The following is a 26,097-nucleotide window of genomic DNA, read 5'->3' as shown; positions in this document are numbered from 1 at the left end:
CCTGGGCGACAGAGCAAAACTCCAGCTCAAGAAAAGGGCAGAGGAGGGTAGGTGAGAGGAACCTATGGAGACAGAAAATGGATCAGTGGTTGCCTGGGGCTTGGAGTGGGAAGAGGCCACAAGTAAACGTCTGAGTTTGAGAGAAATGTTCTAAAACCAGATCACAGTGATGGCTGCACAACTCTGTAAGTTGACTAAAACTCACTGAACTATACATTTAAAATGGATGACTTTTAAGGTATGAAAATTTCTACCTGGCTGGGCACGGTAGCTCACGCCTATAATCTCAGCACTTCGGGAGGCCGAGGGCAGATAACCTGAGGTCAGGAGCTTGAGACCAGCCCGGCCAACATGGCAAAACCCCATCTCTACTGAAAACACAAAAATTAGCCGGGCATCGTGGTGCGTGCCTATAGTCCCAGCTACTCAGGAGGCTGAGGCAGGAGAATCACTTGAACCCAACAGGCAGAGGTTGCAGTGAGCCAAGATCACACCACTGCATTCCAACCTGGGCAACAGAGTAAGACTTTGTCCCCCCAAAAAAAAGAAAAAAATTTCTACTTGAGTAATGGTTTTTTTTTAAAGAGAAAACTATGTATATAACATTACAACTATTAAAATACGTAAAGGAAAAACGAATATTCTGAATTACTAAGATAATTATGTTAGAATGCTACATAATTACAGATTTTCTTACTCTCAAATTCTGAGAAACACACTTGTTACTTTAATAGTGAAAAACAGTAAAATGTCTCTCCAGGAAAAGAACTACTATATTAATTTTATCATTTTCTCAAAACAATTCATTGGTAACTATGCAATAAACAGTAAATATTTCTGTATTATTAATAACTGTAAAAATAAACACTAACCTTCCAGCTAGCAGTACAATGCCAGTCACCACTTTCACTTTTATCCCAGACCTACAAGAAAATAAAAGGCAGATATTTTATACAAAAATTCCTACAAATTGATACGAAAAACTGTAAGACTGAATCAGTGTACAAGCAAAGGGATGAACATATAATTCACAAAAGAATACAACCAGCAAGTAAACATTCATTCATTCAATTAAATATTTATTGGGAGGCCGGGTGCGATGGCTCACGCCTGTAAACCCAGCACTTTGGGAGGCCAAGGCAAACGAAGTCAGGAGTCCGAGACCAGCCTAGACAACGTGGTGAAACCCCGTCTCTACTAAAAATACAAAAATTAGCCAGGCGTGGTGCCCCATGCCTGTAGTCCCAGCTACTAGAGAGACTGAGGCTTGAACCCCGGAGGCGGAGGTTGCAGTGAGCTGAGATCACAACACTGCACTCCAGCCTGGGCAACAGAGCGAGACTCCTGTCTCAAAAAATATATATAGAGAGAGAGAACCTTGAATATGTCAAGCACTGGGCCAGGCACTGAGGGATTCAGGAAGCTGAGCTCTAAATAACAGAGATAATTAGTTACAATCAAATCTCCTTATTCAAAGTAGTTGTTTTAGGCCGGGCGCGGTGGCTCAAGCCTGTAATCCCAGCACTTTGGGAGGCCGAGATGGGCGGATCACGAGGTCAGGAGATCGAGACCATCCTGGCTAACACGGTGAAACCCCGTCTCTACTAAAAATACAAAAAACTAGCCGGGCGAGGTCACGGCGCCTGTAGTCCCAGCTACTCAGGAGGCTGAGGCAGGAGAATGGCGCAAACCCGGGAGGCGGAGCTTGCAGTGAGCTGAGATCCGGCCACTGCACTCCAGCCTGGGCTACAGAGCAAGACTCCGTCTCAAAAAAAAAAAAAAAAAAAAACAAAGTAGTTGTTTTCTACAGTGTCTCCTCCACCACAGAAACATTGCTCCCAGGGGAAATACTAGGTTAGGTTCCTTTGAGTCTCTGGTCTACATTTTTGTCAACCAGTCAGTACATGACCTTGTTTAATGTGTGTTTCTGTTTAAAGAGAACTTATTTAATACATATTGTTTATTCATCAATATTGAACTCACTCAACAGCACTATAACTCATGTCTGAAGGAAGCTTCTCTAACGCACGTACTATCGCTTTAACGCACATCGCCTCCTTCTGTATAGGAACCAGACAGCACTTCAGCACTAGGCTTGGAGGCCATTTTAAACAGCGAAATCACCAATAGAAAGAACAAACAATGAAAAAATCATTGCACTAAATAGATCACAAAAAACACCTGCTTACAGTACGAGCCAAAATAGAGTATCGCCTGGTTTCATATCAATGGGAAACGTCTGTCCTGAGACTCAAACTTTTCACCACTCCGCACACATGCACAAATGACTGCAAAAGCAGTGTGACTTTTGGGATACAAGTAAATTTCAGAGTAGACAAATTCAAAAAATACAGAATCTACAAACTATAGGCTCAACTGTACATGTAACAAATGGTAAAGCAAAAATATTGAAACCAGGCATGGTGGTGCACATCTGTAGTCCCAGCTACTCAAGAGGCTGAGGCAGGAGGGATTACTTGAGCCCAGGAGTTTGATCACGCTCGTGAATAGCCACTGCACTCCAGCCTGGGCAACATGGCAAGACTCCATCTCAAGACAAAAAAATTGAACCTTATTACCCAGAAAAAATATAGATTACAGTAAGAAGGTGCCAATTTCACCTATTAAAAATGTAACGAGGGCAACAACACTATGAAATCAATACTATCACTGGCAGTATAAAAACGGTATAACCTGAAAAATAGCAATTTGCCAATTCTCTTCACTAGTTTTTAAAATATCCACTAATTTCTCTTCTGGAATTAGCCTAAGAAAATCATTCAAAATACATAAAATGCTAAACTAATGAAAATTTTCAGTACAACACTATTTCTCACAAGACATGTATGTATATACACACACTGTACCATGGCAATTTAAAACGTTAAAGGAAAAACAGAGGAAATCAATAAATATTAACAAACATTAGCAATAAGCCTGTAATTTTTTTACTCTCTAAAAAGAAAAATATATTACTTGTTCATTTAAAAATATATACAAATAAATACATGGCTCCTCCTTTAAAAAAAAAAGTACTCTGGAATAAATGGACATAAGCAGGCTGGGCAAGGTGACTCGCACCTGTAATCCCAGCACTCTGGGAGGCTGAGGTGAGAGGATCACTTGAGCCCAGGGGTTCGAGACTAGCCTGGACAACACAGCAAGACCCTGCCTCTACAAAAAGAATTTGTAGGCAGGCGTGGTGGCGTGCATTTGTAGTCTCAGCTACCGGGGAGGCTGAGGTGGGAGGATCGCTTGAACCTGGGATGTTGAGGCTGCAAAAAGCCAAGATCGCACCACTGCACTCCAGTCTAGGTGACAGAGCCAGACCTTGTCTCAAAAAAAAAAAAAGGAAAAAGAAAAAAAAATTAAGTGAAATAAACCAAATATAAAAGGGCGAATATTCTATGATTCTATTTATCTGAGGTACCTAGAATATGCAAATTAATAGAAAGTAGTAGAAAAGAGGTTACCAGAGGGTGAGCTGGAGGCAACAGGGTGCTCTCGGGTACAGAGTTTCAGTTTAGGATGATGAAAAGGTTCTGGAGATGAGCAGTGGTGACGCTGCCCAGCAATGTGAATGCTGTGCTCAATGTCACTGAATTCTACACTTTAAAACGGTTAACGTAGTTTATTACAACAAAAATAAACTTGTTTCAAAAAAAGAAACTACATCGTTTAAGAACTGCAACACTACCTATAAAAAGTTTATCTTTGAGAGATCATTGGTATCAAACTCGAATGTGAAAAAGGAAAAACTGTCCTTTAGATTTTCAGTGACTCTGGAGTTGTCGAGAACCAAAATAAGCCGCACTCCAGCTTTCATTCATCCTGCAACACATCTGGGAGGTCCCTAAATCCCATATAGCATCCCCACATTCCTGTAATCTCAGCACTTCGGGAGGACGAGGCGGGCGGATCACGAGGTCAGGAGTTCAAGATCAGCCTGGCCCACATGGTGAAACACCATCTCTACTAAAAAATACAAACAAAAAATTAGCCGGGCGTGGTGCGCGCACCTGTAATCCCAGGTACGTGGGGATGCTGAGGCAGGATAATCGCTTGAACCCGGGAGGCGGAGGTTGCAGTGAGCCGAGATCGTGCCCCTGCAGTCTAGCCTGGGTGACAGTGACTCTGTCTCAAAAAAAAAAAAAAAAAAAAAAGAAATTCTGCTTGTCGGAAGTGTCTACAGACTTTTACAGGAACTTCAAGAAACAAACCCTCCCATTCCTGCGCAGCAAGCAGAGAAGTCATTGGATGTAAACGGTTTGTATTTTTCTTCCTTGGCGTAACAAAGTGAGCTTCTGCTCTGAACCCAGGGAGAAAACCATGTGCCCCAGTAAGAGAACACCTGCGGGGCACAGAACTCGACACAGCGCCGGCCAGGCAGTCTCCCACCAGGTCCCACTGCAGGTCCTCGAGTGAACAGTGCGGGCAAGACACGCCACGCCCAGGCGGACGGCGGGACGCCCCCGGGTTCCCGCCCCCGGGTTCCCGCCCCCGGGTTCCCGCCCCCGGGTTCCCGCCCCCGGGTTCCCGCCCCCGGGTTCCCGCCCCCGGGTTCCCGCCCCCGGGTTCCCGCCCCCGGGTTCCCGCCCCCGGGTTCCCGCCCCCGGGTTCCCGCCCGCAGCCACCGCAGCGCTGCCCGAGCGAAAGCCCGGCGTCCTCTGCGGGCGGGAGCGCGCACGCGGCACCAGCTGCGCAGGCGCACGGGAGCGCGGCCCGCGAGGCCGCCGTGACCCCACAATACGCGGGCGGGGAGGGCTTCCGCCCCGTCCAGCCAGGGCTCGGCCGCCACCCCACAGCTTCCCGCGGCGTCACTGAAACCCAGACACAGCCGTGTTCCCCGCACCGCCCACCCACTCCCCCTCCTTCCGGGCTCGGCCCCGCCCGCAAGCGCCGCGCGCACCTTCACGCTCTGATCGCTGGAGCAGGTCGCCATCCGCCGCCCGTGGAAGTCGAAAGAGACATCGTGGATGAGATCCTTGTGGTCCGCCGCGATGCTGCGAGCCACAAACATGGCTTCCGTCGGGCCCGCGCCTCCGAAGAGGACAGTGGCGGCGGCAGCGGCGGCGGCGCGCGGCCCGCAGCCTCGCCCGACCTCGCAGCCCGGGAGCGCACGGCGCGTGCTGCCCACGCCCCCGCCCCGCCCCTGCCCATCAAGCCCCGCCCCGCCCCTGCCCATCAAGCCCCGCCCACACCCCGGTCCCTCAAGCCCCGCCCCACCCACGGGCCCGTCCAGCCCCACACCGTCCCCTGGCCCCTCAAGCCCCGCCCAGGCCTTGGCTCATCATGACTCGCCCCACCCCTCGGTCCCTCAAGCCTCGCCCCGCCCCCTGTCCCGTAAGCCCCGCCTACCCCCCGGGCCGTCATGCCTCGCCCCGCCCTCCCGCCCCCTCAAGCCCCGCCCTGTCCTCGGCGCCGCACGTCCTGCGGGACTGGTGCGGGTGCCTCCGGGCTCTGAGCGTTCGGCGGCGGAGGTTGCTCTGCAAAAGGCGAGTTACGTGTGATGAGAAGCAGTAAGAGGTTATTTGTATACTGTGAAATGAAGAAGGATGAGAAAGTGAAGACTGCTCTCGCGGTCCTCGTTTCCCCCAGACACGTGCGAGGCGCGCGGAGCGGGTGGAGGAGGCGAGCCGTGGGCGTGGTCAGGAGCCGCGCTCCGCAGGGACGGCCGAGGAGCCGGGAGGGCCGGGGAGACGCCTGAGGGCATGACGGGCAGTCCAGGCTCGGCCGCCGAAGAGCGCAGGCTGGACGGGGAGGAGAGGATCGGAAGTACTAGTTTAAATGCGTCAACGTTTTGCCGGCAGACCGGGCCCGGGGGTTCCAGGAGCCACCACGGGGTAGGGAAACAGTAGGAATTACCAGAGGCCGCCGGTAGAAACGTCATCCCGGGGGAAGGAAGCGGCCGGGGAACTGGGCCGCCTGCTCGCCGGGAGGCGGAGTCCTCGGGGAAAGGAGGTGAAGAGGACCAGACCCCCGGGAGGACGCCTGGCTCGGATCACGGATTCCGCCACAACGGAGAGTGGAGGAGCCTCTTCCGAGACGCCAGCGACTCAGGGGGCTTGCTTATAGGAAAAGGCATTCTGGAGGGCGTAGTGGGAAAGTTTAGGATGGAGACGGTGGAAGCTTGCGTCAGGGGAGCGAAAGTACAGAAGAAAAAAAACACTAAAAATGAGGCTGTAGGAAATCCCTTTGGATTTTGGCCAGAAATGACAAGAATGTGAGGTATGGTAAGATTAGCAGGCTGGAAAGGTTTTTAAATGATTGGTCCCAGCTGTCCCCTGACGGATTGCACAGAAACCTGCAAACAGAAGTGGCGAAATGACCTTTTTCAACCGTAAATAAGATTGTATTGCTACCTTAAGAGGTGTACCCCACCTCTTATGATAACTGATAACAACTATAACTTTTTTGAGGGTCAAAGACACTCATATCCAAAGAAAGTGCTCACTATGAAAGTCCAATCAAAATATATTGAATATTATTAAAATACCAAAACAGTTTAAAAATTCTTTTAATTCAATGTAAATAAACACAGTAAACAGATCAGTGGTTACCAAAGATGATCAGAGTGGAAGTGAAGCGTTGAATTAGGTGAAACAGTGGATTTTTTTAATTAGACTTTAGTTTTTAGAACACTTTCAGGTTCACAGCAAAATTGAGCAGAAAATAGAGTTCCCACATGTACCCGTACTGCCACACATGCACAGCATCCTCCACTGTCAACGTCCCATACCAAAGTGGTACCTTTGTTATAATCAGTAAACCTACATTGACACGTCATTATCACCCAAAGTTCAGGCCTGGTGGCTAAGTTACCCTGTAATCCAGCACTTTGGGAAACTGAGGCGGACAGATTATCTGAGCTCTGGAGTTCAAGACCAGCCTGGACAACGTGGCGAGACCACTGTCTCTACTAAAAATACAAAATAAAAATACAAAAAAAAAATATCCCCAGGAGTGGTGGTGGAGCTGAGATTGTGCCACAGCACTCCATCCTGGGCAACATTGTCTCAAAAAAAAAAAAAAAAAAAAAAAGGGAGACATTATCTCAAAACACTCCTGGTGTTTTATTCTATGGGTTTTGGCAAATATATAATGACATGAATCCACCGTTATGGTATCACGCGGAATAGTTTGACTGCCCTGAAAATCCTTAGTGCTCCTGTTCATCCCTTTCTTCCGACAACACCTGGCAATCGCTGATCTTTGCACTGACTGCATGGTTTTGACTTTTCCAGAATGGCATATAATGGGAATCTGGGAGTGGCCAGCCTTTTCAGATTGCCTTCCTTCTTTAGAGTAATACGCATTTAAGCTTTCTCCATGTCTTGTCTTGATAGTTCATTTCTTTTTAGTGCTGAATAATATTCCATTGTCAGGCTGTAACAATGTTTATTCATTCACCAACTAACGGGCATCCTGGTTGTTTCTGTGTTTAGGCAATTGTCAGTGAAGCTCCTACAAACATCTGTGTGCAAGTTTTTGTGTGGACGTGTTTGCAGCTCCTTTGCATGGATACCAGGTTTTTGTGTGGACGTGTTTGCAGCTCCTTTGGATGGATACCAGGTTTTTGTGTGGACGTGTTTGCAGCTCCTTTGCATGGATACCAGGTTTTTGTGTGGACGTGTTTGCAGCTCCTTTGCATGGATACCAGGATTTTGTGTGGACGTGTTTGCAGCTCCTTTGCATGGATACCAGGATTTTGTGTGGACGTGTTTGCAGCTCCTTTGCATGGATACCAGGATTTTGTGTGGACGTGTTTGCAGCTCCTTTGGATGGATACCAGGATTTTGTGTGGACGTGTTTGCAGCTCCTTTGCATGGATACCAGGATTTTGTGTGGACGTGTTTGCAGCTCCTTTGGATGGATACCAGGATTTTGTGTGGACGTGTTTGCAGCTCCTTTGGATGGATACCAGGTTTTTGTGTGGACGTGTTTGCAGCTCCTTTGGATGGATACCAGGAAGCATGATTGCTGGCGCATATAGTCAGAGTAAGTTTAGCTTTGTTTTGGGGGGTTTTGTTGTGTTTTTTGAGACAGGGTCTCACTCTGTCATGGCAGACAATCATGGCTCACTGCAGCTTTAAATTCCCTGGGTTCAGATGGTCCTCCCCCCTCAGCCTCCCGAGTAGCTGGGACTGCAGGCACAGTGCCACTACACCCAGCTAATTTTTCTATTTTTTGTAAAGGTGGGGTTTCACCATGTCGACCAGGCTGGTCTCAAACTCCTGGGCTCAAGCGATCCTCCTGCCTTGGCCTCCCAAAGTGCTTGGAGTACAGGCATGAGCCACTGTGCCTGGCCTGGTTTTACAAGAAACTTACAAACTGTCTTCCAAAGTGGTTGTGTCAGCTGGGCCTGGTGGCTAAGTTATCCTATAATCCAGCACTTTGGGAGGCCGAGGCGGACAGATTATCTGAGCTCTGGAGTTCAAGACCAGCCTGGGCAATGTGGCGAGACCCCATCTCTACTAAAAATACAAAATAAAAATACAAAAAAATAGCTCCAGGAGTGGTGGTGGAGCTGAGATTGTGCCACAGCACTCCATCCTGGGCAACATTATCTCAAAAAAAAAAAAAATGGGAGACATTATCTCAAAAAAAAAAAAAAAAAAAGGAATTTAACACGGGAAACTGGTTACAAATATATCCGAGGGGTTAATTAAGAGCAAAAAGGGAACATGTGAGATTACCCAGGGACTAGTAACTACGGGAAACTCTGGGCTGGAAGTGTGAAAGGGAAAATAGTTTTACCCAGAGCTACCATGATTGACTCTCTGAGGCTGCTGACTTTGGCACCTTTACCACCAACGGGCAGAAAGCCAGGAGCCAATACTCCAGCTTACACTGCAAGCATCCAGCAGAGCAGCAGCCATAGGAGCCCACAAACTCTGAACAGCTGAGGTTCACGGATCCTCTGCTACTACTGCCGGTGCTAGTGCTGAGTGCTGCTGCTACTGCTGCTGTTCAAATCACCTCTGAGCAGGAAGCCAGGCTCACCCATTGCCACCACTGCTCAGCTGTGTGAGCTGCCTCCACAAATTGGATAAAAGGTCTTCTTCTTCCTACATCTGAATCCCCTATGTCTCTCAATGGCAGAACCCAACTAGAAATAGAGAGCTAATAAGAGTCTGGGAAAGCAAATTTGGAGGTTTCCAGTTCGTATGCTGGAAAGAATGCGATCTACAATGAAGGCTAGGCATGACAGTTAACACCTGTAATTTCAACATTTTGGGAGGCTGAGGCAGGCAGATCACTTAAGGTCAGGAGTTCGAGACCAGCCTGGCCAAGATGGTGAAACCCTGTTTCTACTAAAAATACAAAAATTAGCTGGGTGTGGTGGTGAGCGCCTGTAATCTCAGCTACTCGAGAGACTGAGGCAGGAGAATCGCTGGAACCCTGGAGGTGGAGGTTGCAGTGAACTGAGATTGTGCCACTGCCCTCCAGCCTGGGCAACAGAGTGAGACTCCATCTCAAAAATATAAATAAATAAATAAATAAATAAATAAATAACCTACAATTAGTTAAGAAGCTTTCACATTTTTTTCCTGCTCTGGGCCAGTTTAAATAGATTCCTATGAAGATTTTGTAGAAGATTCCGTGAAAATTTTGTAGATGACATTCACAAAATTTTATCAGCCTGATGCCTTTGGTGATGATAAGTATAGTTAATTTTAACTACCTTTTAAAATTATTTTATTCATGGCCTCTTCAGATTTTTTACCTTTTGTGGAGACAATTTTGATCATTTATATCTTCCTTTAAAAAATCGGCCATTTTGTTCTGGGCATGGTGGCTCATGCCTGTAATCCCAGCACTTTGTGAGGCCGAAGTAGAAGGATTGCTTGAGCTCAGGAATTCAAGACCAGCCTGGGCGACATAGTGAGACCTCATCTCTACAAAAAAAAAAATTAGCCAGGTGTGGTGGCGCACGCCTGTATTTCAGCTACTCAAGAGGCTGAGGCAGGAAGAGGATCACTTGAGCCCAGGAGGCAGAGGTTGCAGTGAGCTGAAATTGTGCCACTGCACTCCAGCCTGGGCAACAGAGTGAGACACTGTCTCAAGTAAATAAATAATCAGTCATTTCACCAAAATATTTAAACTTATTAATATAGAGTTATATATGTTAATTTCTTGCAATTTGTAAAGTCTCCATATCTGATGTAAGGCTTTTTTTCTTGTTTCCATTGCTTTTTGTCTTACTATCTTTTTTCTTAACATTTTGCTTTTCAATGAAGTGTAATATAGATTCCAAAATGTACACATATCATAAATGTACAGCTCATTGGATTTTCGCAAACTAAACACATTCATGCAGCCATCACCACCTCGAAAAAGGGAGCATGACTCACACCTTTAAAGCTCTTCTGTGGTCCCTTCTCGTCTTTACACCCCTCCCCAAGCAGTAACTACCGACTTCCTTCCTAACGACATAGGTTGGTGTGATGATTAATTTTATGTGTCACCATGGTTAGGCTATGAAGCCCAGTTCTTCGCTCAAACACTAGTCTAGATGTTGCTATAAAGGTATTTTGTAGATGTGATTAATATCTGCAATCAGTTGTGTTCCGTGAAAGGGTCATATTAATATATGCAAAGCGACCCCCAACTGCTGAAGGAGCTGAGAAACCAAAGAAAGAGGCAGACAAATCCAGTTTGTCAGTTTTGGGCGATTTATTACAGCATTCTATTTTGGGGAATTTATTAGGGGATTGTATTTATTGACTTACTAGGGGAACTTACAGACAGAAGTCTTGGGTCTTGCGGTCTTGGGTGGCTGCAAGACAGGTAGATCTCCACTCCACAACCCCCCAGACACACAGCTTATATCTTGGGAAAAAAGCATACGTGCTCTGGAAGGAATGGGCAGGTGGCTATGGTGTCAGCCTGTGATTTCTGCAACAGCAAAGGTTGTTTTGGAGGCAACGTACAATAAATAGGTGTTCCTACACAAATAGTAATATATCAACTAGACATTTTGGAAGCGTTCTCAAACTCAGGGTTAGTGGGAACTTACGTGGTAGATTGGCATTTTAAATTGGCCAGGGGCGGTGACTCACGCCTATAATCTCAACACTTTGGGAGGCTGAGGCAGGCAGATCACCTGAGGTCAGGAGTTAAAGACCAGACTGGCCAACAGGGTGGAACCCCGTCTCTACTAAAAATAAAAAAATTAGGCGGGCGCGGTGGTGGCTGCCTGTAATCTCAGTTACTCAGGAGGCTGAGCCACAAGAATCACTTGAACTGGGGAGGCGGACATTGCAGTGAGCTGAGATCACACTACTGCACTCCAGTCTGGGTGACAGAGCAAGACTCCATCTCAAAAAAAAAATAAAAATAAAAAATGAAAAAGTCACTCTTGTCCCTACAAGTTGCCTTTAAGTAAAGGAGATTAACCTTGATAAGGTAGCTGGGCCTCATCTATCCAATTGAAGGCCTTAAGATAAAAGACTCAGGTTTCCTAAAGAAAAAAAGAATTCTGCCTCAAGTCTGTAACACAGAAATCCTTCCTGAGTTCCTAATCTACCCTACAAGTTAGAGACTCAAGACTGCAACATCATTTCCTAGCCCATATCCAGCCCACCAGTTTGTCCTAAGAATTTTAGACTTAACAGCCTGCACAATCACATGAGCAAATTGCTTAAAATAAAACACTTTTGTATTCCTAGAAATAAGACAGAAAGATGTAAATATTGTCTTTATTCTCTGGAGAACCCTGACTGATACAGATTTTATACTGAGAGTGATTCTAGAAGAACAGAATCTTTTTTTTTTTTTTGAGACGGTGTCTTGCTCTGTTGCCCAGGCTGGAGTGCAGTGGCACGATCTTGGCTCACTGTAAGCTCCACCTCCCAGGTTCACACCATTCTCCTGCCTCAGCCTCCTGAGTAGCTGGGACTACAGGCGCCCGCCACCACGCCCAGCTAATTTTTGTATTTTTAGTAGAGACGGGGTTTCACTGTGTTAGCCAGGATGGTCTTGATCTCTTGACCTCATGATACACCCACCTCAGCCTCCCAAAGTGCTGGGATTACAGGCATGAGCCACCGCGCCCAGCCTGCAGCAGTTACTTTTATGCACCACTGTGGTTAAGCTATGGTGCCCAGTTGTTTGCTCAAACACTAGGTCTAGAAGTTGCTCTGAAGATATTTTGTAGGTGTGACTAATATCTATAATCCATTGACTTTAAGGAGATTACCCTCAATAATGAGAGTAGGCCTCACCCATTCAGTTGAAGGACTTGAGAGCAAAGACTGAGGTTTCCCAGGGAAGAAGAAGGAATTCTGCCTTAAGACTGTAACACAGAAATCCTGCCAGACTTTCTGCTTTGCTGGCCTGCCCTACAGATTATAGACCAGCCAGGCCCCACAATCACATGAGCCAATTCCCTTAAATAAATTCCTTTAAAATATATCCATGTATCTCCTATTAGTTCTCTGTGAAAACCTGACTCGTACAGTTAGTTTCATTTGTTTTGTGACATTTCACTTGTTTTGTATGAAATTACCTGTGCATGAAATTACACAATCGGCCGGGCGCGGTGGCTCAAGCCTGTAATCCCAGCACTTTGGGAGGCCGAGACGGGCGGATCACGAGGTCAGGAGATCGAGACCATCCTGGCTAACACAATGAAACCCCGTCTCTACTAAAAACACAAAAACTTAGCCGGGCGTGGTGGCGGCGCCTGTAGTCCCAGCTACTCGGGAGGCTGAGGCAGGAGAATGGCGGGAACCCGGGAGGCGGAGCTTGCAGTGAGCTGAGATCCGGCCACTGCACTCCAGCCTGGGTGACAGAGCGAGACTCCGTCTCAAAAAAAAAAAAAAAAAAAAGAAATTACACAATCTACACTTTTCCTACCCAGCTCCTTTTGTTCTGCACGACATTTGTGAGCTTCATCCCTGCTTTCCTCAGGTTCATCCGTGAGCTGTGCGTGCACCGTGGGGTAAGACCCACCGTCTGCATGTGTGGTGTGCCTGTGAGACAGGAGCCAGCAGGTGGCACTACGACATCTCATATGGAACTTGGCAAAGTCCTGTAACTGCAAATTCCTAGGTGTCAGCCACAGCTGAGTTTTTCAGTGGTCTGTCACAGGGCAGACAGCTTATCCTCAAACTGGAAATAACATCTTTACATTTCTAAATTTGATGTTAATTGAGTCGATAAAATTGGCCAGGCGCGGTGGCTCACGCCTGTAATCCCAGCACTTTGGGAGGCCGAGGCAGGCAGATGACTTGAGGTCAGGAGTTCAAGACTAGCCAGGCCAACATGGCGAGACCCCATCTCTACTAAAAATACAAAAATTAGCTGGATGTGGTAATGGGTGCCTGTAATCCCAGCTATTCAGAGGCTGAGGCAGGAGAATTGCTTGAGCCTGGCAAGTGATGGCTGCAGTAAGCCAAGATCGTGCCACTGCACTCCAGCCTGGGCGACAGAGTGAGACTCTGTCTCAATAATAATAATAATAAAATAATAATAAAATAAAATTGAAGTGCTGAGGACGTGGAAGGCCTTCACAGAAGTAAACTGTGGCGGGAGAAAGGAGAGGGCTGATGAGCCCTGAGCCCAGCACTAGGCAGTGTCAACGCCCTGGAGGGTCTGGGACTTTCCTTGCCAGCTAATGCGCTGGGCTGTCACAGACTCGTGGATATGGATACTGGCAGGAGCTGTGTTTTGTTTTTTAATTTTTATTTTATAGACAGGGTCTCACTCTGTGGTCCAAGCTGGAGTACAGTGATGCAATCATTGCTCACTGCAGCTTCAAATTCCTGGGCTTAAGCGATCCTCCTGCCTCAGCACCTCCAAAGTTCTGGGACTACAGGCATGAACCACTGTGCCCAGCTAGAAGCCGTGTTATTATTTGCAACAATCACTAGAGCCATAGTACCCACATTTCCTTGCCCTGTCTGAGTCCCAGCATGTGGGGTCGGATGACACCTGCACAGGCAGTGGCTTGCAATTCAGGACAATCTCTGAGCGTGGGGGCCCTGAATGTTTGACAGTGGGCAGTAAGCCTGCCTACCCATTTGCTCTGGAAAGAGCCGCTTTTTCTATCTTCCAAGCAACTTCCCTTTGCCGTAAGCAGTGCAAGCAAACTGCCCATTGCTTTGGAGAAAGACACTATTGTTTGTCTTCCAAGGCTGTTCATTTCGCCAACATCGTTGAAAAGGTAACTCAGAACAAAGGGAAGGCAAACATGCAAAGACTGCAAGATGTGCAAAAATGTGAAACACCCAGGGAGACTCGTCTGGCAAGAGGAGTATAGAGGATAAGGAGGGTCCTCTTCCCCTGGGAGGTGTGGTGAGGGAGAAAAGTGTGCTGCTAGAATGGAGAAGGCGGCTGCAGAATGGCACCTCTCGGCTTTCTGAGGAGTCACATCAGTCCTCTGCACCAGGAGGCTGCCATCTGCACAGTAACGGGCTGCCTGGGCCCATGGCCTTGAGTGGCATTCCCCTCTGGAACTTTTGGGCAGTGGTGTTCTTGTCTCCCCCTGGCAAGCACTGGAGACAACGTCATGCAGACGTCCTTTGCTCCTCACGCCTGCTCTGGAGGGGAGAGCCTTTCTAAACCAAAAGAAGCCCCGAGTGCATGTTTTCCTTTCTGATTGAGGTCCAAGGCGAGAGGAGGCTCTTGCAGAGGCAGTAGCAGTGCTGAGAAGGGCAGAGCCAGGTGGCAGGAGCCCAGGAGAGCCACCTTTCTACCTTAGGTCAACAGTCTTTCTGTTGAGGGAAACCCTTGCTATTCTAGCCACTCTCCTAGTGTACAAGCAGCAACAGTTGGGGCAGGGATGAAGGGCTCAATCTCTTTCCTGTGACGGAGTCAGAGAGCGTTTTGGATTGCCTTGCCAAGAAGGGTGTGTGTTGCAGGCCTGGGACGCCTGCAGTGGCTGGGACTAGGGAAGGGCGGGTCTTCCCTGATGACTTCCCTGGGACCTTTTCTTCCCACTATAATTTGTATTATGTATTGAAAGGACACAATTGGAGTAAAATTACAGAATTACAGACTTTCACTGGAGGAAAGGACCTCAGAGATGGCCTAGTCCAGTAGTTTCTTAGCCGACATCCTGGGACTGCTCAGGTCTTCATGGATGGGTTTCAGGGATCCAACCTTCTTCTAGTGTGACACATTTGACTTTCCAGAAGTTTGTCAGGTGACTGAGATCAGACCATTCCTAGGTGACAGGTAAGTAGCAGAACAGATGGGCCTCTGGAGTTTGGGCAGGAAGAGGTCAGTGTAGCCAGGCAGAGTCAGACGTGGCTGGCATCAGGAAGCAGGCCTTGAGCCAGAGAAGTTCTCAGGCCATTGTGATCGTGGTGGCAATGGCAGCCACCTTGGTGTCCAGCAGCTTCAGCGTCCTCCACTGTAAACTGCAGGGCCAGAGAAGTTCTCAGGCCGTTGTGATCGTGGCGACCACCATGGTGTCCAGCGGCTCCAGCGTCCTCCACTGTAAACTGCAGGAAGGAAACTTTATGGTGCTTTATGTCAAGAATTCCGTGTTTAAGCAACACAATAAAAAATGGCTGGGTGTCCCTATTCAGATGGAATTTGTTGAGGTGTGAGATTCATTTTTTGAGTCCTGGGGGAGAACACTGCATAGACAAGACGGGACCCCAGATGCCAGACTGGAGGCTCTGGACTTCATCCTGTAAGCCGAGGAGAGCAATTGGCTATAAGCAGGGAAACTGGCAACCACTGCAAGAACTGCAGGAATTGCCTCTGGAAGACACTGGAAGAATGAGAGAGTGGGGAAGGAAGCACAGGGTCTTCGCAAGCATTCTTTGCCCAGCACACAGCAAGTTCTTTAAAATGTTTGGAGAGAGACAGGGAGGAAGACAGAATGCTCCATGATCAGTCCTACCAACATGCTTGTAAGAATCAGCTGGGATCCACTTCAATCTTTCTGTAAAGGGAGAAATAGGAGTGCATGCCGCCACCGGTACTCCTCACTGCTATTGTAACTAACGTTTGCACGTCCTCTTCCCCTTGTCACAAAGGGCAGTTACTGTTCCCAAGTTCTTATGTTGTAATGGGGCTTGTTGTCCTGGGACCTGAGAAAGAAAATTGAGTTTTCGGTTAATGCGACCACTACCCCAGGGCCTGTTTATTTGGGACAGCTGCTGTGTAATGCTATAGTCTAGGGAGACACGGAAAATTTTTTGTAGGTCACTTTTAAGAAATAGTTTGAGATGGCTCTGGAAACTTTCTGAGCCCTTTGGATTCCAATATTCTAGGTAGAGATTTAGTACTCGCTCCGACATCTCAACAAAGTTCACTTTGAATGGCACAGTGTGGTGGCTGAATAATGGCCCCCCAAGTATGCCCATGTCCCACTCCCCAGCACCTGTGAATAGGTTACTTTACATGGTTAAGGACCTTTGAAGATGTGAGCAAGTTAAGAGCCTTGAGATGGGGAGATGGTCCTGGCTTATTTGGGTGGGCCCCGTGTGACGGAACAGTCCTTGTAAGGGGGTCGCAGGAGGGTCAGTGTCAGAGGAGGTGTTGTGATTAGAGTGATGTGGCCATGTCTTGCAGTGAGACGCCGGCTTCCCTTTGTTCTGGGTTACCTTTTCAAGAATGTTGGTGAAATGAACAGCCGTGGAAGACAAACAATAGTGTCTTTCTCCAGAACAAAACGCGGTTTGCTCTCAGTGCTTACAACAAAGCGCAGTTGCTTGAAAGATAGGGTAACTCTTTCCAGAGCAAATAGACAGCCCTGGAAGCTGGAAGGGGCAGGGCAGGTGCTATGGTCTGAATGTTTGTGTCTCCCCAAATTCATGTGTTTCCTTCTAACCCCCAAGTGATGATATTGGGAGGTGGGGTCTTGGGGAGGTGATTAGGTCACGATGGTGGACCCTCGTGATTGAAATTGGCATCCTTGTGAAAGAGCTAGCTTGCCCCTTCCAGTGAGAAGATGAACCCTCACCAGACACCAAATCCGTCTTGATCTTGCACTTCCCAGCCTCCATACTACGAGCAATACATTCCTGTTGCTTAGAAGTCGCCCAGTTTGTGGTATTTTGTTATAGTAGCCCAAACAGACTAAAGCAGAATGCATATTCTCCAGGGCCTCCTTAAGACAAATGTTAAACTTCTGATCTTTAAAACCGTAAGAACAAATTTGAGTTGTTTTACGCGAAGTGTGTGGCCATCTGTTACACAGCAAGCATTGATTCTCACGAAGGATGCTCTGTCGGCCTCCCTCCCGCTGAGAACCGCCCTGGCCTGGCACAGGGGTCCTCAGCCTCACTTTCCCTTGGAATCCCGTGGAAAACTTTTGAAGATCCTCTTGCCCAGGATCTGCCCCAGATTAACTGAATGAGAATCTCTGGGAGTAGGACCCAGCATCGTCATCATCATTCCTTTTGTAAATAGAGAATAATCTACATGACACGGAAATATACATGTATTAGATGTTTACTTCAAAGACACTTGACAGTTGTAGACACCCCTGTAACCGCCATCCAAAACGACATACAGAGTATCCCCGTCACAACTGAAAGTTATGTCCGTAATGCCCCTTGCAATGAACTCCAACCCCGAGAGGCAACCACTTTCAGACTTCCATCACAATAGATGAGTTTTATCTCTTCTTAGACTTCATATAAATGGAATCACATGGCTTGTTTTTTTGGTAGGTCTGGCTTCTTTTGCTCAAAACAGTGTTTTTGAGATTCACCCATGTGGCTGTATGTTCCTTTTTATTGCTGAGTAACGTTTGGTTACATGAATATATCATGATGTGTTTACCCATTTTGATGGTGATTGATTTTTGAATTGTTTACAGTTTTGGGCTATTATGAATGAGGCTGAGGTTTTGAAGCAGGGCCACAGTCCTTGACACTCTCATCAGAAATGGTTTCTATAGCCCCTCCCACTGGAGCCAGGCGGGTTTGCAATTGCTTCAACTAATAGAGACTAGTAAGAGATTGAACTGTGTCCCTCAAAATTCACATGTCGAAGTCCTAATCCCTAGTGTGACTGTATTTGCAGGTAGGACTTTTAGGGAGACAATTACAATTAAATGCGGTTATAAGGGTGGGGCCTTGATTCAACAGGCCTGGCATGTCCTCATAAGAAAAAGAGGAGACACCAGATCTCAGTCTCTCTCCCTCCCCGCACAGGTGCAGAGGGAAGGAACTGGGAGCACACAGCAAGAAAGTGGCTGTTCACAAGCTAGGATCTGACCCTGCTGGCACCTTGATCTTGGACTTCCGGCCTCCAAAACTGTGAGAAAAAAATAAATATCTGTTGTTTAAGCCACCATCGGTGGCATTTTATTATGACAGTAGACCGAGTAGACTACTACAGACACTATGTTGCTTCTGAGGCTATGTTTAAAAAGGCCGTGCAAATAAAAAGGCTGGGCAGCTTCCCAGAGCTGGGAGTTCTCTGGGAACACTGGCGTTAGGGCTCTGAGCCCGCCATGCTGGGAGGCCACTGCAGACACTCCAAACGGAAGTCCTGGTCGGCCCAGTCTTCAGCCGCCCAGCCCCAGTGCTGGCGCGTGAGTGGCAGAGCCATTGGGGACAAGCTGTGCTCGACATTGGCACTCATGGGGCAGACAAAAGCTCTCCGCTATGCCCCTTCTCAGTTCCTGAGCACAGGCGGGATTGATGGGCGTGAAAAATGCCGGCTGTATTTCACCAGCGTGGGGGATTTTTCTAGTCACACTGGATAAACTGGAACAATGTTGTATGAGCATTCTTGGAGGAGTCTCTCTTGGGAACCTATTCGTTTCTCTCCCCATTAAGTATGTAGGAAGGAATTTCTAGGTTGAAGATTAAAGTTGTTATAAAGATTTGCTCTAGTTCTCCCACATGGCTGTCCTATTTTAAACTCCCCAGAGCCATGTGCAAGAGCTTCCGTTGCCCACGTCTTTGCCAGCATTGGTGTGATCATCTTTTTTATGTTAACCCTCCCAGTGAGTGTGAAAGGACGTCTCATGGTCATTTTATTTTCAGTCCTTTGATTGCAAATGATGTTGAGCATCTTTTCATTTGCTTATTGGCTATTCGTGTGTTGTCTTTTGTGAAACATGTATTGAAGTCTTTTGCCCATTTTTAAACACTGTGTTGTTTCTCTTTTTTTTAGTTTATTTGTGGGAATTCTGTATATATTCCATATACAAGACATTTGTCAGATAAATGAGCTGTGAATATTTTTTCCCGGTCTATGTGACGTTAGTAGTTTTCGAAGCTCCTCAGATGACTCCAGCATGTAGCCAAGGTTGAGACCATTGGCCTAGTGCTTTTTTCCTCCTTTTCCTGGAAGGACAAAGCTGGGGTCAGTATGGAGGTTGGGAATGAAATCGCCTGGCTTTGACTTGGCTCCAACACTTGCCTACCACGTGACCCTGGGCAAGTCACTTAAAATGACCTAAAATGACTTCTTACCTCCATTTTCCCACCTCTAAGATGGAGTTGAGAATCGGGCTCTAGAAAGACTGTTTTAATAATTAAGTGATGGTAAGCAGATGTCGCTGCTGCCACTACATGCACAGATTATGAAATTTGCAGGACAGTATCAGGTTTCAACTTAAAATGTCTCATAGTTACGGAGAATATCTTCTATTTTAGGCAAAATTTTCAGATCACCAATATTTGCTATAGATAAAAGACTAGGAGTGTGGGGGTTATTATAATGCTTTAGATATATGAGGAAATTGTACAAAATAATATCTCCGTGGGGTATTTATCTGTTTTTTAATGCCTTGTACTTCAAGTGAAAGAAAGGAATGGAGGACAGAAACAGTGCAGGCAGCAAGGGTTGGCAGTAGCACGGAGTCTGGCATTGCAGATATCCTAAATGCAAACCTTCGAGGCTGAAATTGGCACAAGACATGTCACATATTCAGCAATCCTAAATCAGTTCACTCTCATACTTGGATTCTCCGAGAATCAAGGCTCATGTCTGCAAGCAACTGTCTAAGCCAGCGACAACATACAGCTTTAGGTAACATCAACACAGGAATCGATCCACACTAAACGTATGTGACCTTATTATCATAGTGCTTTAATCAGAGTGATGTACATTTATAGAATGCTTTCATGTATTTATTTTAGGCTGATTTATAGCAACTGTGTAAGGAAATATTGGAAGAGATTATTAGGATCATCTCAATTTTGCAGATAAAGAAGCTGAGGCTCTGAGGCCACATGGTTAGTAAGGCTCAGAGCTGGCACAAGGAGCCAGATCTTCCAACTCCAAGTCCAGCACCTTTGCACACCACACCAGGGCTTCTCAAACTGCAGCTCACTTCTACAGCTCACCTGGGGGTCTTGTTAAAATGCAGACACAATAGGTCTGGGATGGGGCCAAGTGCTTCTTTTTCTGAGAAGCTTCAGGTAGTGCTGATACTGATCCATGGATCATATTGTGAGTGGCCAGGCACTACACCACGCTCCATTTCTATCAATCAACTAGTCGTATGCCTGGTTCTTCAATAGTTGTCATTATACTCTGCTGACTGCAGAACAAAAACCACTTCCAGGCTGCCTTTCAGCTAGGTGTCACCTTCCAAGGGTAAGTCCCACTGACGAGGCCAGCTGCAGCTTTGTTTTCCTTAGATGTGCTCCCCTTTTCCCAGGAATGTCTAGGGGAGACAGAGCCAAAGACTGCATCCAGGTGAACAAAGGTCCTTTCACCAGGAAGCTTCCTACCCTAATGTTCTTCGAGGGAGGTGATTGGAGAAACGGTTGTGAGCCAGACTCTTCCTCACAGGAGTTCTGTCCTGGAAGAAAGAGAAATAATATAGAAAATGTGGCTTATGACCTGGGAGCCGAGTGCTTTTGTGAACGGTCAATTACCACTGTTGTTCTGGAATCTATCTGCAAATGTGTGTGTGTGCTGCTGCCACAATAGACAGCGAGTCACAAAACACACACAGTGAAATGGCACAAGGTTTCTCTAAAGGCAGTGGACACAGAACGCTACACAGAGGAGGAAGAAGTTCGGCAGGCATTTCCAGCTGGACGTGCAGGACCCTGCGTTCCCCAGATCCTCCCGGGCACGCGCACCTGCCAGTCTCCCTGGCAGAGGAACATACTGTCAGGCATATGAACACGGCCTTCGGCACCCTGAAGGGCTTTACCCCCTCTTCTACTCTCCTGCCTGTTCTGAGGACCACGCCCCAGGTGCAAACATGCAAAACAGCAGACCCTCTGACTGCCCCCTGCCTGCCAGATGAGTCGGACCACTCCAAGCTGTTGGGCGAGCGCCAGAGCAGATCGTCCGAGTCCCTGCAGACCTGGCCCAACTGCGTGTATCCCACCAGCGGGGTGTGTGTCTATCTGTCTAGCTGCTTTTTCTTTTCTTTTTTCTTTTTAAGACAGAGTGTCCCTCTGTTGCCCAGGCTAGAGTGCAGTGGCACGATCTTGACTCACTGGAGCCTCTGCCTCCCAGGTTCAAGCAGTTCTCCCACCTTAGTCTCCCAAGTAGCTGGGATTATAGGTGTGCACCACCAGGACCGTCTAATTTTTGTATTTTTAGTAGAAACGGGGTTTCTGCATGTTGATCAGGCTTGTCTTGAACTCCTGACCTCAAGTGATCCGCCCCCACTCAGCCTGCCAAAGTGCTGGGATTACAGGTGTGAGCCACCGCGCCCGGCCTGTCCCTTTTTTATTCTACTCTCTTTGGCACTTCTCTCTCTCCTACCGTCCTCCTTGAGGCTCATCGTCCCTTGTCATTGGTCCAGACCAGAATGTTGCTCCCACATGTCTTGCCCTAGGCCGTGTCTCCTGACACATTTGGCTGCTCTTTGTATCTAGAAACACTCTGAAGGGGCTGAGTGGATGGAGAGCTGAGGAGGCAGGTTAGGGGTTAGGGGTCTGGACAGGGCTGACCATTAGCTGGGAAGTCCCCGTTCAGTGACTGGTGGGCATCTGTTCTGATTCATCAGTGCCCTCACCGTCCTGGCCCTTACATATTTTGAATATCTCCTCTAGGTCTGGGGACACAGGAGGGCAAGCAGTTCCGGTGCGGAAGGAGGAAGAGCCATGCTGAGCGCAGGCTTTGAGGCAGCACTGAGTCCTCGGACTCCCCTGCAGCTGGGTGCCCTGTCTCCCCTGTGCCTCCACAGCTCTGTCTGTGCTGCATGGAAAAGGGCACCTGCAGCTCCTGAGAGCAACACAGAGATGGGAACAAACCAAGCCATTAGCACAAGAAGGGCCAGGACAGCTAAACTTAGCTAATTGAACGTCCACGTGTTGGGAGAAAGATTATGGAGTCTGGACTTCTTTCCCTTTGGCCCATCTTTAGAACGGGAGGATGGGCCGGGCGCGGTGGCTCAAGCCTGTAATCCCAGCACTTTGGGAGGCCGAGACGGGCGGATCACGAGGTCAGGAGATTGAGACCATCCTGGCGAACACGGTGAAACCCCGTCTCTACTAAAAATACAAAAAACTAGCCGGGTGAGGTGGCGGCGCCTGTAGTCCCAGGTACTCGGGAGGCTGAGGCAGGAGAATGGCATGAACCCGGGAGGCGGAGCTTGCAGTGAGCTAAGATCCGGCCACTGCACTCCAGCCCGGGCAACAGAGCCAGACTCCGTCTCAAAAAAAAAAAAAAAAAAAGAACGGGAGGATGCTCCTTATTCAGTCCCCTGAGGTTTTCCTGCACCGAGCTCTTGCATACAACAAGAATAGCACCAGGCCATAGAGAATAATTTGCCAGGCAATTATTAAGTGTTTTCCGAAAGTGATGTTGCTTTGCAAAATGTTTTAAAATAAATTGGATGTGCATTTCCACTTAGAGATGAAGAGAAGCATATCACTTGGCTTCATTTAATAATGATTTAGATGATGGTAAGAAGAGCAAGTAAATTCAAATTAGATTATTGATTTTCATGATTATAAATTAGAATCCAACAGAAATAAATGACAGATATTTTTCTATATGAATACATTTTAATTCTTAGAAAGTTGCCTGAAAAATACATATTAGCCACTCTATGTGATGAATGGATATGCTGACATTGGTATTTATAAAGTCCTTGCAGAGTCCAGGTCTTCACAATGAATTCCCAGACAGTCATTTTTCTCAGTGATGCTGGAGGACAACGTAATGGATTCTTCTGCACGGCGCCTGTGTCTGCCCGTTAGTGGCTGCCCTGCCTTATGATAGATGTTTTCCAGTCAACTTATAGAACTTGCTAATAATAACTCAATATTCATGGAGTAATCTGCAGTGCTAATGAAATTAAATTAAAAAACAAACCTTAGTCTATATTTTTAGGCCAGGTGTGGTGGCAGGCGCCTGTAATCCCAGCTACTTGGGGGGCTGAAGCAAGAGGGTCACGTGTGTGTGTGCGTGTGTGTGTGTGTTTGTGATTCATTCATCATTATACTGATTCCATTTCTCACTTAAATTAAGGGTGTTTTCAATGTAAAAGATGGAGGTGAGAAGGGAGATTTTATCATCCACTCAAGGTTGCTTCCAGGTAAGAGGTTTGGAATCAGGAGCTCCCACCTAGAAACGATGCTTCTGCCTCTGGACAGCACGAAGGCAATTGCCAACAAGGTTTCTCATGCCTCATTGTACCCGGATCATGGTTTTGTCAAGGTAGAATAAGGGACTAATACATTTTGGCAAATGCAAATATATTTGTTCAAATCATAAATGAATGAAAGCCAACTCATACATTCTTGTATCCTAAAGTTTTAAATCATGCTCATGTACGTGAACAGTTTATATAGTGTCTACCTGTGAAGCACAAACCATAAGACTGTGGAAAGTCCTGTGTCATACTAAGAACATTCTTGGGATTCTCCTAAACTGCATGACTCTCAGACTGTCTACAGCCTGGAATTTAACTCAACCACCACTTCCTTTGCCTTTATCCCTTCATCCCTTATCCAGATGTACTAGAAGACTCAGAACAAATCCCAGACCTGCTGAACAGCATGGTGTCTAGCACCTCCTGGGTACCACTTAGGTCTTCTGTAGATGCAGCTGCCTCTGCAGTGATCAGCCCTGCAAGGCTCCAGCTGACTTCACGCAGAGGTAACCTCACGCCACCCTGCCTGCCCGTAGTGCCCTCTGCCCAGAGTTCTCAGTAGACAATGAGGCCAGGGGTGCATGGTCATAGCCCTCTCAGCGCCCATGCATGCACAGGCCAGGCACGTGGGGCATGAACTCCCTGTGGGGTAACTTCTGTGCAGTGGGATCCAGGGTGACTGACCCCCACACCATGCTCTCCAATGGACTCCTCCTCCTTCCCTTTGTCATTTCCCTTGGTTGTTACTCCTGCTCCCTGGGCTTCGTCTCCTTGATAACATACAGCACATGAGCCTTTGCCTCAGTCTCTGCTCTCTGAGCCTCCCATGCTGAGACAAATACATACCTTTAATGTCTGGGTCTCCCACTTTTAAATTGGGGATAATAATACCTTCCTCATAAGGTTACTTTGAAGATTAAATACAGTTTGTTTGTTTGTTTGTTTTAGACACAGAGTCTTACTCTGTTGCCCAGGCTAGAGTGCAGTGGTATGATCACAGCTCACGGCAGCCTCCAGCTCCTGGGCTCAAGCTATCCTCCTGCCTCAACCTGCCAAGTAGCTAGGCCTACAGGTGCACACCCCCACGTCCAGTTACCTTTTTATTTTTTGGAGATGGAGTCTCGCTCTGTCACCCAGGCTGGAGTGCAATGGCACAATCTCAGCTCACTGCAGCCTCTGCCTCCCAGGTTCAAGCTTCAAGTGATTCTCCTGTCTTGGCCTCCCGAGTAGCTGGGACTACAGGCCCCACCACCACGCCCGGCTAATTTTTATATTCTTAGTAGAGATGGAGTTTCACCATGTTGGCCAGGATGGTCTCGAACTCCTGACCTCAGATGATCCACCCACCTCGGTCTCCCAAAGTGCTGGGATTACAGGTGTGAGCCACCGCGCCTGGCCCCAGCTAACTTTTTATTTTGCACAGACGGGCTCTCACTTTGTTACCCAAGCTGGTCTCGAACTCCTGGCTTCAAATGATTCTTCCGCTTGGCCTCCCAAAGCGCTGAGACTACAGGTGTGAGTCACGGAACCCAGCCCAAATGCAGGTCGTTTGGATGGCAGTACTTGCGGAGTATAAAGTTACAGCATAGAACTGCTTTCCCCTACTAGTTCTCTCCTTCAGGTCCCGTATTTTGAATTAGGATAATCTTGGATTTCCCTGCTACCTATTTTGTGTTAAGTCCTCCAGTAAAGAGTGCCTTCTGCTTTCCTTGACCCTGTTTTTCAGTATCCTTTCAATATCCTTCAGTATCCTTCTTCACTGTCCTACTTGGCCGATTCTACTTGCGACTAAATCAGTATGCCTGCCACCAACCTGTGCGTCTTCATAATTGTCACTGGTGTGCCTCTTTTCACCTTGTGATTATCTGGGACATTTCTCTCCATTGGAGCCTATGATCTCCGAGAAGTCCTCCTAATTACCAGTGTTCCATTCTGATACATATGTCAAGTGATGACAGCTCACTTTATTTTTAAACTTCTTAAGGGTTGAAGTGGAATTTGGTATATCAGGAAACAACCAAACTAATTCTAAAGCTATACCTTTATAATTATACTGAACTGAAATGTAATATTGTTTGTAGAATGGAATTGGTATAAAGTGATTTTTTTTTACCGCATTTAATATTATATATCCATCAGCTTTTTTGGGTTGCAATCATAAACAGAGACAAGATTTATTGGAGAGTTTTTGGGGCTCACAGAATCAGCAGGAACCTGGAGAATAGGAGGGAAGCAAGGGAGCTTTGGAAGCAATGGAAACTATTATCATCCATGTATTCATTCAGTAAGTGTTTAGTGAGCATTTACTATGTGCCAGTATTTTAACCAGTCTTCTACTGCTTGGCATCCAATTTGTTGCTATTATAAACAGTGCAATCTAATGAATAAAATTTTTAAAAAATTCATTTTCTAGAAATGTATTTTTTTTTCCATGAATTATTTACCAAGCTTACTGGCATACTGTTTTTCATTTGAGGGGAATTTGAGGTCAGGTCTTTGTATATGATCTTGAGCTCTTGAACATTATGTTAAACTTCATTGCCTTGAATGATACATTGACTTCTACAAATTAGTAATTAAGACAAAATATTTATTTATTTATTTAC

General features: G+C 47.0%; 2 protein-coding genes across 4 annotated transcripts in view; one reads left to right on the top strand and one right to left on the bottom strand.

Moving 5' to 3' along the window:
* Positions 1-5,132, bottom strand: part of LOC105478936 (SEH1 like nucleoporin) — a 39,056-nt gene extending 33,924 nt beyond the window's left edge. For 2 of the 3 annotated variants that reach the window (XM_071085731.1, XM_011736681.3), the window contains exons 1-2: positions 4,910-5,132; positions 873-923 (exon numbers count right to left, since the gene is read on the bottom strand). In XM_071085731.1, coding sequence (XP_070941832.1) covers positions 873-923; positions 4,910-5,020 — 162 coding nt within the window. In that variant the 5' untranslated portion in view covers positions 5,021-5,132. The remainder of the gene's footprint in view (positions 1-872; positions 924-4,909) is intronic. The other variant, XM_071085730.1, reaches the window with a different exon arrangement.
* Positions 5,019-25,896, top strand: LOC139360020 (uncharacterized). The gene is made up of 4 exons (XM_071085364.1): positions 5,019-5,495; positions 7,446-7,998; positions 18,123-18,227; positions 19,724-25,896. The coding sequence occupies exons 1-3, from the start codon at positions 5,019-5,021 to the stop codon at positions 18,176-18,178; spliced, it is 1,086 nt and encodes a 361-aa protein (XP_070941465.1). The 3' UTR covers positions 18,179-18,227; positions 19,724-25,896.
* Positions 25,897-26,097: the final 201 nt, after the last annotated feature.

The sequence above is a fragment of the Macaca nemestrina genome, chromosome 19 (genome assembly GCF_043159975.1).
Source record: "Macaca nemestrina isolate mMacNem1 chromosome 19, mMacNem.hap1, whole genome shotgun sequence".
Taxonomy (NCBI): Eukaryota; Metazoa; Chordata; class Mammalia; order Primates; family Cercopithecidae; genus Macaca; species Macaca nemestrina.
Note: the sequence above shows the minus strand (reverse complement) of the source record. Positions and strands in the feature narration are given on the sequence as shown.